At 36.4% G+C, this 15,986-nt stretch overlaps 1 protein-coding gene across 1 annotated transcript in view; it reads right to left on the minus strand.

The window, feature by feature from the left end:
• Positions 1–15,986, minus strand: part of RICTOR (RPTOR independent companion of MTOR complex 2) — a 75,370-nt gene that overhangs the window by 50,502 nt on the left and 8,882 nt on the right. Inside the window, exons 3-4 of the mRNA XM_017823623.1 lie at positions 8,331–8,428; positions 630–694 (exon numbers count right to left, since the gene is read on the minus strand). Of these exons, the coding sequence (XP_017679112.1) occupies positions 630–694; positions 8,331–8,428 (163 nt within the window). The remainder of the gene's footprint in view (positions 1–629; positions 695–8,330; positions 8,429–15,986) is intronic.

The raw sequence follows: 15,986 nt of genomic DNA on the forward strand, positions 1-15,986 counted from the left end.
CATAAGCAATTACACAAGATTTCCCAACATTTTACCTAAAGAGTGATTAGCTTTTCTAACCTTTTTTTCTTAAGTGAGATAACAAATTGAAAGAACACAAAAAATGTATTAAATACTAGATCTTGTTGTGGTTGTTTTTGCCACCACTGCTGAGCCTCAGGACAAATTTACCAATGTCTATGCGGAAACACGCACGTCACTGGACTGTCAAAAATGGTCACAAAATAAATAGAAATTTCATTTAAGAGTACAAACACAGAGCAGTTTGGTAGCAGGGAAAGCAATGCTACAAAGACATACACATAACAAAATAACAAAATATTGATCTTTAAAATCCTGATTCTACATCAAGAGTATGCTCCATATTTTGTAGGTGTACATTTTTACTAAAAGTGCTTTCTGTAAGTACTGAAATATTTAGAGGTACTTTTACATCCATGAGTAATATAATAAAGTAATGCATTTCTGATTTTACTCATTAAACTATTTGCATTGCAATGCTTACATTATGAAATTTCAAACACATTGTAAATACAAAATGCTAGCTCAAAAGCACAAATTAAGTTTATTGAATTGCACCAAAACAACTGAAGCTCCCTAGGACTGCTCTAGTGCTCCTTACTACTTACCATATTATGATGCTGTCGTAGGTAAAACCTAGCTTTTCTTCAGCATGGCCAGTATTACAAAGAAGCTGGAAATAAAAGAAAATACCTGTTATTTATAGCTTTTTAAAAATGACTGTGCAAAACTTCAGATTTCGGGAAATGTTTCCAAATAAACCTCAGAAATTTCATTCATAGCAATTAAAAAAGTACCAACTTCACACTTGTCTGAGAATTACTGTTGTCCATATTCTGTTCCTATGCACATCAAACATTGAGACACAGTTGTGGCCTCTCATACAAAGAAAAGGTTGCACAATTGTGTAAGCTGTGATCTTAAGTTTTTAAGCTCCAGATTGCTGGCTGGGCAACTGGTAACCTGAGCAGAGATAAAAAACAACTGAAGTCACAGCACATCTGGATCCAAGCAGGCTCAGGTGAGGATTTTGAAGCAAAGACTGACACAGATGGTCCAATGCCATGTGTTGCCGCAGTAGCAGAGGTGTACAAAACATCAGAAGGCATTGCCAAGTGCTCTGTAATTGGCATTTGGTCTTGGACTGTCATCCATTGCACAGAACTCCTAACTCCGGAAAATCAGCACGAAGGTTGAATTTATGTACACAAAAAGATAGCAGTAAATTATCACAAACTCTGAATGTTTCAACCATATCTATTAATTTTGAACACAAAAAATTTTTAAGTGCAGTTTTTAAGTCTGAAACCAACCTCAAAAGGAGCAATCTAGTGCATGCCAATGTTTTAGCCTCTTGAGGAAAGGAAAATCTGTTCTGTGAGAAGAGGTGATGCTATCCTCCTTTGCAAGGACGGCAAAGAAATTCCTAGTCATCTCACTTACCACCTCCTAGCTAAAATTATAAAATACTATCATGCCCAAATCCCAAAGCACTTTTCCAAGCACTTCCAAAACCTCAAGTGACTAATACTGATTGCAATAGCTTTGCACTTTGTCCTCTGCTTTCAAAACAGGCATGTGTTCAGTTCTAAGTCAGTGCAGTATTAAGTTTCTCCTCAGTGAGGTATTCAGGAAGTGTTTGTGCTAACTAGTCAAAAGCTCTGCTCTAAAAGTACTATAATATATCACAACGTGGGACACTCTTTTTACTGCTAACAATAAGAAATTTATAATAAACAAAACAAACAGCTAAGTTAAGGCTACTGTAATTTAAAATATTTAATATGTCCCATACTGCAGTTCTATACTGTTCACCTCTAACTGAAAAAACCAGCATACTGCACACAAACTCTGCTTTTAAGTAAACCCATTTTATTAGCATGACCATTTAGACTCAAACAATACTTACGTTTATGCTCAAAAAGTACAAGGATCACATTACATTTTATGAAATTGTATGCATAGTTATAATTGTGAAATCCAAAGCTGTTAATGAGAGATTATTAAATTGGCCTGGATCAGCTCCGCGTTTGGGCTCAAATAATCTAAGTTAATTGAAGTATTTTGGATTTTGCACTTTTCTTAACCAAAGATGATTATAAAACATAGGGAAAGTTTTTACATAACCTCTTTTTCCCCACCTTTCAAATTTAAGTGATAATAAAACTAGACAATTGATGCATTAACTGGTTATGACAGCCTGTCACTTCCTAACATCAATCTATTTTTGTGCCATGTTGTTAGACTGCCTAAGGCCACCACTGCTGCTCTAGCATTTCTATTGACATCTTATGAACTGTAAAAACTGGCTGGCAGAGTGTAGGCAAAACAGTGTGAGAAGGTAGCGAGTAAAAACAGTTCATTGTTCAGTTTCAGACAATTACATCAGTAGTTGTTTAGGCTAATCATTTATACATCTAAACCTCTCCCCAGCATTCCACCCCAGACACAAATGAGAAATCCTAATTTAACATACCAGATTATCCTCAACAGTCTATTTTTCCTATTTAAAAAAAAAACCACAGAATTGTAATTCTGATGTAGGAAAAAAACATTTTTTAAAAAGTTGCTATTGTGTGCATCAGTGCATTTCTGAATCTGCTCTCCTAGCATGATACTCACCATTGGTTTGCATCTTGAGCAGTCCTGAGACGAAACTAAAGCAGCTGATGTTTTCAAGGAACCCACTCAACCTGCTGCAACTGCTAAAGAGCATTCAGTTCACTAGACCAGTTCTAGTCTAGTTGTTGTTTTCAGCAAATATGTATACTGTGGTTATTAGCTCCTCAACGCCAACTGTTTTCATCTCTGTATGTGTTCCCACTGCACACACTTTCACTGACACAGAAAAAAATTAGACCTAATCTTGAAATTCCAAAACAGTTAGACCTGACAAGTTAAAATTTTCATCAAGTTTAGCTGCTGTGCAGATATATATTTCTGAATTTGATGGAAGTTATTATAGAGGTGTTTGCTAGTGTCTGTGCATAAATGCAAAATATTTCTCATAGAGAATGAACTGGTAAAATTGGCTAAAGAAAAATATGTAGGTTAGCTACTGTAGCTACTCGTTTCTTCTCACTTCAATGAGCCACCAATACTTATGCATTAGCTTTTTTTACAATTTATACAAGGTAGTGTGCTAACAGGATTTCCAGATAAAAAAGAATCTAAAAGATTGACAGCAAGATCAGAATTCAAAAATGTTTCAGTGACTTAAAAGGAGTGACCAAACTCAAGAAAAAAATTCAATTAAATAAAAGGAAGAGCGTATCACATCCTTCAGGGTACCACACATTATTGGATGCATAAGAAATTAAAAGAATCCAGTAGAGAAACAGTAGATGTCCAGAAAACATTCATAAAGTTAATTTAAAAGAAAAAAGAAAAGAGATTTATCTTTGGGAATACTAATAGGACTGCACTATGATTGAGATTAAGAGACTTTGTTTTCCCCATTTGACAGGCTGCTCTCAAAACCATAAGAACAAAATTTTGTGTGCCACATTTTAAGAGCAGATAAAGAGGGAAAGTGCACTCAAAACTAAATTTGGTTTATTTAGTCCAGGAAAAAAGGAAAGGTAAAGCCAGATTGCTGTATGTTTGAAAGCGGAAAAGTCATGGAAGCTGTCATGAAGATACCCTTCTGCTGGTCTTAATGCTTTGGGTGTTGCTGAGTTATAAATGTCTGGGCTTAAATACATAAAAACTTTGCCACTCTCTTCTCATTTCACCTTCAAACAACATTAAGCAGACCAAAGATTCTGACTGAAGTGCAGTGATATTTGTAGATGGCTGAATTCCTGACAAAACTAAGTAACTGTCCTATGTTTGACCGTAACATACGTAACATTGTAGCATAAGTTTGTAGGCAACCAGTACCAGAATACTAAAATCTACCTTTAGCCATACACTGACATATTTCATTAAAATAGCAATGGATTATCATATCATACTTGGAATTATGCAATTCTCTATATTTTTATATTTCTTATATTTTTCCATACATAGATCTTATATATAAAATATATTTTTATACACACTGTAAATTTTATATATCTTTATATATACATATATAGAAACAAAACTAGAGTATACTTTGCAATTTAAAAGTGCCAATGAGTCAACTTTAAAATTAAAATTTTGTGATATAACAGACAATGAATAGGCACAGCAAAGACTCTTTGAGGGTGAGATTTAATATTGGGACAAAATGGTACTTACACTAGGTCAGAGAGTGACTAACTTACAGTGAAGGTTTTTTTCATGTTTACTGTCAGCTATGAGTTTTTCATGCTACTCAGATGAGTCATAGTAATATGAGTAACATATCAACATGTCTTGGAAACGGTAGCTCAGAACAACAAAACCACAGGAGGTCAACAGCTCATACAAGGGGAGTGCACACTGAGACCATTCAATTTCATATTTAGAATAGCCACAGCAATTACTAGGTAAAAATATTACATTATTCTATGCATCCAAAATGTAATTATTGCACTGTAACTTTGGAAATACAGTTTGAACCACCGCTGGTAACATTTATGAGGAGACTACTTTGTAGATCCCAGTCTTAAGAGAAGCCCCTACTGAAATTGTGGACTCTAGATTTAGACACATACTCTCTCCAGGTTTTTCACAGCCAAATGTCCCTAAGCACATGTTCTGCTCCAATTTGCTACATCATCACGACATTTCACATTTTGCTGACAATGGTTTATCTACTTGGATGAATATTACAGTCTGCATATACATTCAGATTCTAACATTTAGATTTTGCAAAAGACAGCTAAGACTCTCAAATCACAGACTACAATCAAGACACGATTCGTGAAAGTTTCTATGGCCATATCCATATCCAAGGCACTCAATCTATGTCACAATGAAAGTCTGCAGCATGGTTAAAAGCTAAGAGACATAGAGAGAACAGCAGAGCTTCATTAAATAATGACAGAATTAGTTTTGAGCAGATTGAAAACATAATTTTCCAAATCACTGTATCACTGATGCTATTCAATTGCTAAGTTTAAGCTAAAGTGAATTAAGTTTGATTTTTGTCCTTTAAGAAGCACCTTCCTTTTTGAAAGAAAAACAGAAATCCCTACATCGTCTGTGGATTTTTTCCTCAGTTCATTAGTAAAATACCCTTTTAGTTTTACAATGGTATAAAGGATCTCTCAGAAGCTCCCAGTCGGATAAACCTCCTATAATACAGGATTATAAATAAATACTTCAACTCACAAAGATATTTTCCACTAGGTAATTGCAATTGTACTGTTTCTTCTGGTTTTCAGTGATTTATCACTTACTGCTTTTCATGGGGGTGGGGAAAACCCCCAAGAAGTAACCATGATGTTTTGGTATTAATCAGCAGAAGCTGGGAAACTTCAAGGCTCTTGCCCGACGTAGGTGGCCATATAAACGAAAGATGGGTAATCCTACTCAGCTTACTGAAGCTAAAAGCACATACCAAGCTTGTGAACTGCTGTGACAACTGAAAGTGTCACTGATCATTTACCAGAGGTCAAGTTCTCAAACAGTTTTCAGGTCAGAATTTAGGTTAGCTTAAATAGCGATACAGGTAGTTTGAAAGGAATATAGATTGAGATAATGCAAGTTTTTGCCCAAAAAATTGCAACTCCACTTACTAGGTGGACAAACAGCAGGGGAGGAGTCTGCTGTCATTCAAAGCAGCTAAGATTTCTGAGTCTGCCACTGCTGCAATTCAGAACTAAACACACCTTTCCATAGCCCGTGCATCACCAGACTGGGAATGCTAATTTCTTGGATCAGAAAACTTAAAACACCTGTTGGACAAGAACAACCTACGTTCTGCAGCCAAAGAGCCAAGAACATGAACATCAATGACTTAGCTAAGTAGTAGTACTAGCTAAAACTTGATTAATGAAATCTAAGTTTTTTGTAAAATATCATGCATACAGCATACTTTGCACAGTAATAATGGTGTTGTGGAGATGTGAAAGTCACTAGTTAACTAGTTAACTAGTTTTGAAGGCAAATAAAAATGAAAAGGGATTTATATCACCTACGCACAAAGTATCTGTTTTACAGTATCATTCTTGCAGATGAAGTAATAAATCCTGTTGACTGCTGATCACCATTATTTAAAAAAATTTAAAAAATAAAAAAAATTTAATCAAAGTATTTAACTTCTGCATAAAGTCTAATTCAGTACTAATTCAGTAACTTTTAAAGGATGAATACTTTCCTTCTCCTCAAATAAAGGGAGGTGAGGGGAACAAACCTCACCTTAAAAATCCCACCCTGTTTCAAGTAAAGAAACCTAAATCTAAGACACCTCAGACATCTTTAAATTAATTCAAAATTTGGTATCTATTATGATCCCTACTAGGAAACTCCATGTTAACTTCCAGCACTTGTTTCCACATGATATCAACATTTTGCTTCCCCTGACCAAAGAACTAGAACAGTCAGATTTGCAGTCTTTGAAGGAAAATATGACTACTGCAGACATTTTCTCTTAAGTATAAGAGAAAATTCCTAGCAGGAGAGTTAAACTTAATTGATTTTCCATATTATTTCATCTAATATATGCTATTAAAAATTTTCAAAAGTCCCTCCCCCGTCCATAGTACAAATATGCTAGATAAAAACTAGCCCTTCAAAAATGGATTATAAAATGCAAGAATTTACAAACAAATCAAGTTCACTTCAATTCCAAGACAGGATACAAACATCCTCAGCTCTTAGCACATCAACCTTACTCACGCTTTTGTCTCGCAAAGGGGGAACTGAGACTATACACTAGTTCAGGGTAGAAGAACAGAGTGCAAAAAGGAAATAAAACCATTTCCCTCAAGCTCCAGGCTTTCACTTTTAACCACTGGAATGAAAGACACAGAATTGTTCCAACCACAAGGCAGACAATACAGTACAACTTGCCACTTTTATTCTATTCTCATAACTGTATTTACAGTTCAAACAGAAATAGGAAGAGTTTTTAAAACCAAATGCTCTGCTGTACATTTGTAAAGCACATATTCCAGGGAGATGAATATAAGAACAAGGGTTAAATATTAAACACAGTAGTATGATTCTCTTATACAGGGTCACTCTGATTTAGGATAAAAACCAGGTTATGAACTACAGTCTCCACCTTCAAAGGTATATTTCATTTTAGGAAGCTGCTTCTCACAAACTCATGATTTCCTGCCAGTCTTAAGTCCAATTTATGAAAAACTTCCCTGCATTTCTGTAAGTATTTTCCATTTTTAATGGAAAATTCTTCAAATATTCAATTGTGGAATTATTCAGTTTTTCCAAACTATCTTCTAAAAAGAATTTTTGGTTCCTCTTTCAATTACAGTATGCTTATTTACTAATTTACCAGTTATGGGTGATTAACATTTGATTTTTCAATAGCAGAATTTACATTGTTTTAAGATCCATAGTTTCAAATATTGACTTTCCATTAGGAATTGTGCATCTGCAAACCTAATCCAGTTCTTTAATTTTAAGACAACTAGAGAATATGGAAGCATTCACATTTAAAAGTTTCCAGATTATCACAAAAGGAAAACACAGCTATGCGTCAGACTTTTCTAGCAGCATAAAGGGCTTTCTTGCAACACAGTTTGGAATCCCAGTGAAAACAGCAGCATTCTGTCAATGGGTGATGCCTGACAGACGCAAGGCAATGACCCAAAGAAAAGATTTCAGTCTAAGTTCAGTTCCTCAGTGAATGCTGTGCACCTACACATGCTCTGAACCAATCTAGAAAATAGCATTTACACATTTTCTATTAATGCATTAGAAAATACATTTATTTTTTATTGTGATTTTGTTCTCAATACTCACCCACCAGCTAAAAGAATGTCATACACTACCACTGAAGTTGCCAATCTTACAAGGAGTCCTTTTAATAGCCAAAATGCATGAGTCCTCCCCACTCACCATATTCAATCAGTTTACATCCAGAAAGTTTGGCATTTCACATTTTTGATTTAATTCTGTGGCACAAAAACTAATCTTTAGCTCTATTTATGCAACTTAACCCATTAATTGGGAGGTATTTCAATCTTCTAAGCCCTAAAATACTACAAAAATTCAGCCAGCAAAACATGAACTCAAACTTTAGTATGACTCTCCATTCACATATATTCCTGTCTTTATTTGATACTTTCTTCTCCCATAGTATGTATGCAGACCTCAAGTACTGTTCCATGATACTAAGTGATTTCATTAATCTCCCAGCCAATGTCTGAGAGTAAATACAAAATATTTTGCCTGTAGGATTACTAGTTTTATGACACCATTTGAGCTCTTACCTTAGTAAAATTATTCAAGTGACCTAGTTTTCTCATATTTGACACGCCTTGTAATTTGGCCACATTTTGGAGAATCTCTCTCATATTATCACAGGGGTCTGCAAAAGAAAACAGGTTATTAGCAGATACAGTAAAAAAAAAAAACAACCCAAAACCAAAAAAACCCCCTAAACATGTGTTCAACATGCAGTTTCATAAATATAATAGGTGCTCTCTCGGCCTCAGTTAGGGATACAGAGCATTTTTGCTCCAAGGAGCACCAATTTGATTTATGCTTGGAACCAAAAGCAGGCATACCTGCGTTCCGGAAAATAAATGCTAAAGGCCATAAAGGAGAGATACTCTTATTTTAAAGCAGATTTTAATCAGTATTTTAGATTTACAGCTGACAAAGAAATCCATTTAGTGTCTGAAACTCCAATCCGTACATCTCATAAGTGAACAACTGTATCCTTAATCCCCTTGCAATTGAAAGACAAGATGTAAGCTTAAAGACGGAAGGAAAAGGACCGTATGTTACTGACATATCACATTATTGCTTTTTTTCCAGACAAAGGGCTGGAATTTTGTAAACATGGGCCTCTTTTCTGCTCTCCCTATTACTTTCCACAATGACCCTAAACTTTGAATAGAGGGCCAGACCTTTCTAGTGACATGGGAAGTGAACTACAAGGTAAACAGAGAGGCTAGGAATGTCTTCTCCTTTCTTCCTAAGAGTCCACCATCCCAACAAACAACCAAAACCTCACCCATAACAAAACCCCACAAACCAGAATTCAGACACCAGTTGACGACCCCGCATTCTGCTGGAAAACAGAAAAGGGACTATGATAGTGAGAAGAGACAATATTGTTCCACTTTTGGGACTGAGGTTGGAAGATTAGGCAGAATGGAACAAGCAGAATGGGGCTGGGTACACAGGGAGCTCCTGTAACAGAAACTGCAGTAAGCTCTGCACATCATGGTACTGCAACAGGACAGTTTTCAAAGGGAGATATATTTGGCTGCAGGATTCTCATGCAGCCTTGGTTTAGACACTGAGGATAGGTATTACAACAATACTATCAGCAGCTTGAAATAAATGAAATACCAAGGTTATGCTGGAAATGTAAACTAGTGAAAGTAGTACCTTACCAAAAAAAAAAGAAATAATTGTGTTACATAAATTAAAGCCTTCAGAAAACACCTGAAGAGTCCAAACATCAGACACCTGGAATGCAGGACAGAGAAGGATTTTTGTGTGTGGTGCCCCACACTAGCTTCAGCAAGAGAAACTTGCCTCCTACTGCAGAATGAACAGCTGGAGTTGAATTTGTGGCACATACATAGTCTTTTATTTGTTCTTCTTGAAGATGTACTTGTATATTTTTCATTATACAAAGGAAATGGAAATGGAAAGAAAGCATCGTCACCACCTCTCTATAAACCAAGCTTTTATATCACCTGTAGTTTAAAATCTTAAACCAACAGATCTACAAAGCAAACATAACTAGCAATCTTGTCAGGATATATCCAGAACATATTTGGAAAGACAAGATCATGTACTTGAACCACTATCAGGCATCAAGACAGCATTTAAAGATTATGACATCTACAGGTAGTCACCCGAATTAAGGTGTACAAACCTGTTAATCCACTGTAGTCAATGAATATCTTGTCTATCAGCCAATGAAGTCAAAAGCAATTAGCCTGATGAGCTGCTAGATGCCTACTCAAGGCTAAGTTGAATCAATTGTATTGACTATACTGTTTAATGAAACTTTAGTACATGTAGAGAAATGCTACTGTCACACCATATAATTCTGGCAATTTTCAGACAAAGGATCAGTGAGATTTTGGGAAGGCAAGATAGGTTCTTAGATTTGGGCATCAATTTCTGCTACCACCAGCTTGATGTGAAACATCCTTTTCCACAGATCTAATGACAGCGTAAGCAAAGTCAACAATCAGATACTCAAGTACAGGCACACTTGCACTGCTGAACAGTAAGCATAGTAAAACCAAACATCCAATAACTCTGAATTTAAATTGGAATATGGGCATGCACATCTTTGAACCACCTCCAATCCAGAAAAAAATTAAAAAAATCTTTGATACGATCACAGAAATTAGACACAGTAAGACTTTTACGAGATCCCAAGTTTAGGATTCCTCTGAATAGTTTGCTTTTCCAGGGCTTAATTCTGTTTAAGAGGTTTGCAATAGCTCAAGCCATAGGATCATAGAATAGTTTGGGTTGGAAAGTACCTTAAAGATCATCTAGTTCTAAGTCCTCTGTCATGGGCAGGGAACCTTTCACTAGACCAGTTTGCTCAGACCCCCATCCAACCTGGCCTTTAACAGTTCCAAGGATAGGGCACACTGAAAACAAGTAGTTTAGCATAGTTATGGCACCACAAATAGTTTATATCATAGCCCCTGATTTCAGGGGTACATAACAGGAGAGGAAAATAACTTCTTCATAATTTGGCTTCTCTGAAAATACAGTTTGGCTGACATTTATACTTTGGTCTGCCTTGGGTAACGTGTGGGAATTTCCCTGGCTCACATCACTTTTGGACCTGTAACATACCCCTTTACACCACAACAAAGATCCCAGGTGAGCAGTCTTAGAGCTTTCCAGAGTTTTCTACTTCAGTTCCCTGGAGAACAAGCAGCAAAAGTAACTTTCCAAAATGCCTGCAAGTATGTTTAAAAGTTTTATTTCTGAAAGTGCAGATAGCTACATGAGCACGGTAAGCTGTAAACCAGTAAACCTCTACCAAAACTAAGTTTGCTGTATGGACAGGAAAGACCATGAGAGTAGCCCAGAAAACCTCTTGCACTTCAGTGGCAATCAATATTCCTATTCCGCTATCTGAGAAAGCAGGTACTAATTCAGAAGTGCGTGAGTTGCGCTGCCTTGGAGAAAGGCAGTCAATTTGGATGTGAAGAAACCAGGACACAATGATACTACAATTTCCCACATTAACAATCCTGTAGTAATGGCAGACCTGTGTGATGAGGATGCCTAATTAAAACATGCATTAAAACCATTTTCCTCTATTTGTGCATGAAAAACTGCAGTTACAGCAACTTTTCCTCACGTTGTCCTCTTTCTGCTGAGAAAAACTCTCATTTCTAGAAACAGAAAAGTTTGAGGAAAACCCTCTCTGCAGTGCTTAGCAGGGCAGCCAGGTATTTCCCAGAAACTTCACTGGCAAATCAGTAATTTGAAGCAAAGTGGGAACTCCAGAACAAGATCTACAAACCTGTGAGAAAACTGAGAACATGACAGACATTTCCAGTATTGAATTGATAATACAAATACAGCAAGTTAGATGTCTCACACTTCTATCAAAACCACTACCGCTTAAGAAAGATAAGGCAGTAAAGAAATAAAGACCTTCTAACAGCATCCTACCTCAGAAGGAACTAAAATTAAAGGAGACTTTTTGAGTTGAAGTCTTATTTTAAACTCCAGAACTCTCTCACTAAAAGTATCTTATAAAAGAAGTTAATAACTGTAACATAAGGTGAGGGGGTTAGGGTGCTGATGGTGTGTGTTGTTTTGGGTTTTTTTTTTTAAGGACCCCAGTTCAGACCACTGCTGCAGAGATTTCTTAGCTTTTACTCTTTAGCTCTTCAGAAGTTCCTGCTTTTGTATCTGAAACAAAAGACTAAGAAGTTACTTATTAAAGACCCCTCAAAAAGCCTATTCTTTTCTGACTCACTTCATTTATTACTGAGATGCTGACTCGTATTAGGAAAAATTTCTTCACCGAAAGGATTGTCAAGCACTGGAACAGGCTGCCCAGGAAAGTGGTTGAGTCACCATCCCTGGAGGTAATTAAAAGATGTGTACACGTGGCACTTAGGGACATGGTTTAATGCTGGACTTGGCAGTGTTATATTTATGGTTGGCTTCGATGACCCAGGGTCTTTCCAACCTAGACAATTCTGTGATCTCCAGCCGGCCCACAGCAACAACCAAGTATCTCCACATTCTTTCCCATAGTGCTTCTGAGGGTGGAGTTGTGCAAAATGACTGAGCTGATCTTACAGCTTTCTTCTGCCAAAGATGCACAACCCCTTCCCTTCCCTCTCCCGTCCCACTATGATACATCCTATCCTTTACACTACTTCAGCACACATTTACATTCAAATTATCCTGTTAAATAACTCAGCAGAATCCTTTGTGTTCTTTTGGCTATCTTAGTTCTCTAGTGAGTTACCACTCAAACTGAATTCTTACAAAATCCACACAGAAGTGGTTGAACCACTGAGCCATTCACAGGTAGAGTGATGAAAGCAGGATGTACCTGTTCCACAAGACGCTCAGTAGAAAAATGTCCAACTATCTTTTTTTTTTTACTTGTACTTTACAATTGGCAAATCATCCCAACTACAGTACACAAAGCCACTTTGCTCAAATGCCATCATAAAACTTGTTGGTATATATAGAAGTTGCAAACCAGCCCACTTGTGTTCTGCAGCAACAGCTTAGCTTGCTAATCATTACTATCTCATTTTCTGAATATCTGTCTGCCTTTTTTTGGACAGCAAACACTTTGAAGTAGCAGCAGTTGTTCTGTTTACTTTTGTGACACCAAACACAGTTTCTCACCCACAACTATCTGCACTAACACCCAGTACTTAAAATTATAATCTTTAGCACAGAGCAAAGCTGGTGTTTTCAAAACATTAGCCTCAAGAATTCCATGACCTCCTATGCCTAAAAGTAACTCACAGATGCATGTATATCAAAAATCTTCGATGTTGTGTTGTTGTTTGTTTTCAAACTCTCATGACCTTTTAGGGCTTGACTCATTTTTCACCCCTTCAGGATTGTGACATTGTTTTTCCCCAGTGAGAATCATGATGCGTTCTGACAGATCCCATTCTCCAGAGAGAAAGAACACCACAGAGGTCCATCTACACAAAACAGCGAGCGCTTCATCTAATGCAGGGATGAAATAGGACCAGCAACAGCTATATTAGCACAAGTGACGACTCCTTTCCTTTCCCCTGACAGATTTAGCAGCATTGTTTGACCACATTCAGTATGCTAGCAGCATGCCAACTCGCTATTCTGTTATGGCCATGTGAATAAAAAAGACAGAAAGAAAAAAAAATGGTAGGCTTTAGCACACAAATAATTCAGCAACTCTGAAGTCAGGCATAATGAGTTAAACTGAGGAGTGTGTATTTCATATCCATCACTTGGTAGATGCTAAAAAAGTAGCTGTACACAGCAGCAATGTATGTACAGTAAGTAAACTCTCAAGTGAGAGACTCCACTAGCAGCTGATGTCACACCTGCTAGAATCACAGGGCCAAAAAGTGAAGTAAAAGACTAAATACACATAAAAGAAGGAAGTTGTACTTCACTATACTCAAGCATCTCACTGTTGACTAAGAACACAAGAGATATCTTCCTCTTTCTGAAGGAAAGAATCACAACATAAACGGATGATCCTGGTGAACTTCTGTACACTACATTTATTAAGAGATTTTTAAAGTTTAAATGCTATGCCACTGCATATTGCCAAGCTGCTCTTAATTGAAGTACATGCTGCCAAAATGAAGGAAGTTGAAGGAAACACACCAACTAGAAGCATTAATGCACTGTTCTCCATTTCCGCTGAAAAACTTATCAGTTATTAAAAGCAGTGAAACATTAGAAATCAATATCTTCAAGGTGTCTATGTAAGACTATATGACAAGTAATCAGTCTGCTAAACCACTTTTTAATCAAGACCTTTAATATTGAAATGAAATATCAGTGAGAAGGCATATCAAACCACTATCAACTTGTTGGGAAAAAAACCTCAGGGCAATTATGTAATCTTTGTGATATGAAAGTATTGTTAATATACATCTAATTCAAAAGGTGGAAACTGCACAGAAAACCTAAGAACAATTAAAGAAGGGAAAGCTACATAAAAAAAAGCAAACTGCATGACACAGAGATCACTCCTGAATTAAGTTAACACATCAACTCCACTTTGCCAGATTAAAAAAAATATTGGCACATGAATACTTTACAGTCAACCAAGGATTTCCAAAAACATAATAACACATGTTTAGACTGAAGATATGTCTCAGTTTATATGGTAAAAACATAAATAACTGTTTGCTAGCAGTATCAAGTTAAGGTGGTTATGCTGAAAAATGTATTGAATACTAAACCAGATCACAGTTAAAATTCTATTATGACATTTGAATCAGTGAGGTGTGAAATACTTTGCACTGGTATAATGTAATGTTTTGCCATATAAGTCTTATAAATTTTAGATGAAAAAATCCACATTGTATATCAAGTTTTAAAAATTGAGAACAACCCCTTGAAGAGCGTAGGTGACCAAAAGTGAGATTTCTGAAGAATGAACCTAGTGATTCATGTGATTTATTTAGTTTGATTCCTATAGCTTTCACGGGATTCAACTAGCTTTAACCATACAAAGAGCACTTTATTTTCAATACATGTAAGTTCCAGTAACTCAGGTTCATGAAAATAGAAAGCAAACAAAAGCTAAGAACTCAGATTATTTTCATGACTACTAATTAAGAAAGCTATGAATAGATGCAAGGGGCTCAGTAATAGAGAAAAAAGCACACCTCCTCTCTTTCATGGCAGTCAGCAAAGAGAGTAACAAACTTATACCCAACCCCTCTCCAAAAAAACCCACCACAATGCCATCTCTCCGCACTAGTACATACACAATTGTATACTATGATGACTAAAGCCAAACTAGGATTACAGTTTCCTAACATTTCTTCATTACCACTTCATAGTGATACACGTATTCCAAAATACAGTGAAACTCAAGAAGAACTTCCTCTAAAACTTTCAGAAGTTTAGATATTTAAAAGAAAAAAGAGAAAGAAAAAAAAAGACAAAAAACACAGAGAATCAAAATGCTGGAGGCTGAGAAACACTTTGTAACTGCGTGACTATGTATTTATTTGCCCTGTTCTGCTCTCTTCTCTGCAACAATTATCAGCTGCTGCCAAGGTTGGAGTGACCCAGTACAAGTGTTCTTATGCTCCAAAGTCAGTAAAAGCCTTTCCCAGATACAAAACACTGGTCATGTCAGTACACAAATCAAATTAATACTTCCCAGAACATCAAGGATGGATTTGAATGACGAACATAAGTTTACTGTAATGGCTTAGAAAATTATCTTCAGTTCTTCCAACCCATTTTCTTCTTTTCTGTCACCAATTCTAGAAACAGAAAATTCAGGGCGATCAATTTTTAGTTGTTTTAACAAAAACATACAGTGCACCTTCCTCACATCATTCGCTTATTGTTTAGAGAGCAGATCAGGCAAATCTGGTTTCAAAACTACTCAAGAGAATCCTGATCACCTACTTTGTTGAGTATTATCAAAGTGAGAAGCAAGTTAATATAACTAACATTAAAAGAAAATTTACGAAAGGGAGAAATATCATCCTATTCTAGGACTATTTTCTCAATTAGCATTCTGATTCTTCTCTGAATCATTTTGATTTGCTCAAGAACCTGAAATTGTAAGTATTACCTGGCCCTTTCTGATAAACTCTAAGCTTTCAGGAGGTAGCCACTGTCTCCAGAAATATCCTGTTACTCAGAGAGTCATGTAAGAAGTCCAGCAACATCAGCAGACGTAGGATCACCCAATTTGCCAATCA

The sequence above is a fragment of the Lepidothrix coronata genome, unplaced genomic scaffold, assembly GCF_001604755.1.
Source record: "Lepidothrix coronata isolate B3197 unplaced genomic scaffold, Lepidothrix_coronata-1.0 Scaffold104, whole genome shotgun sequence".
NCBI lineage: Eukaryota > Metazoa > Chordata > Aves > Passeriformes > Pipridae > Lepidothrix > Lepidothrix coronata.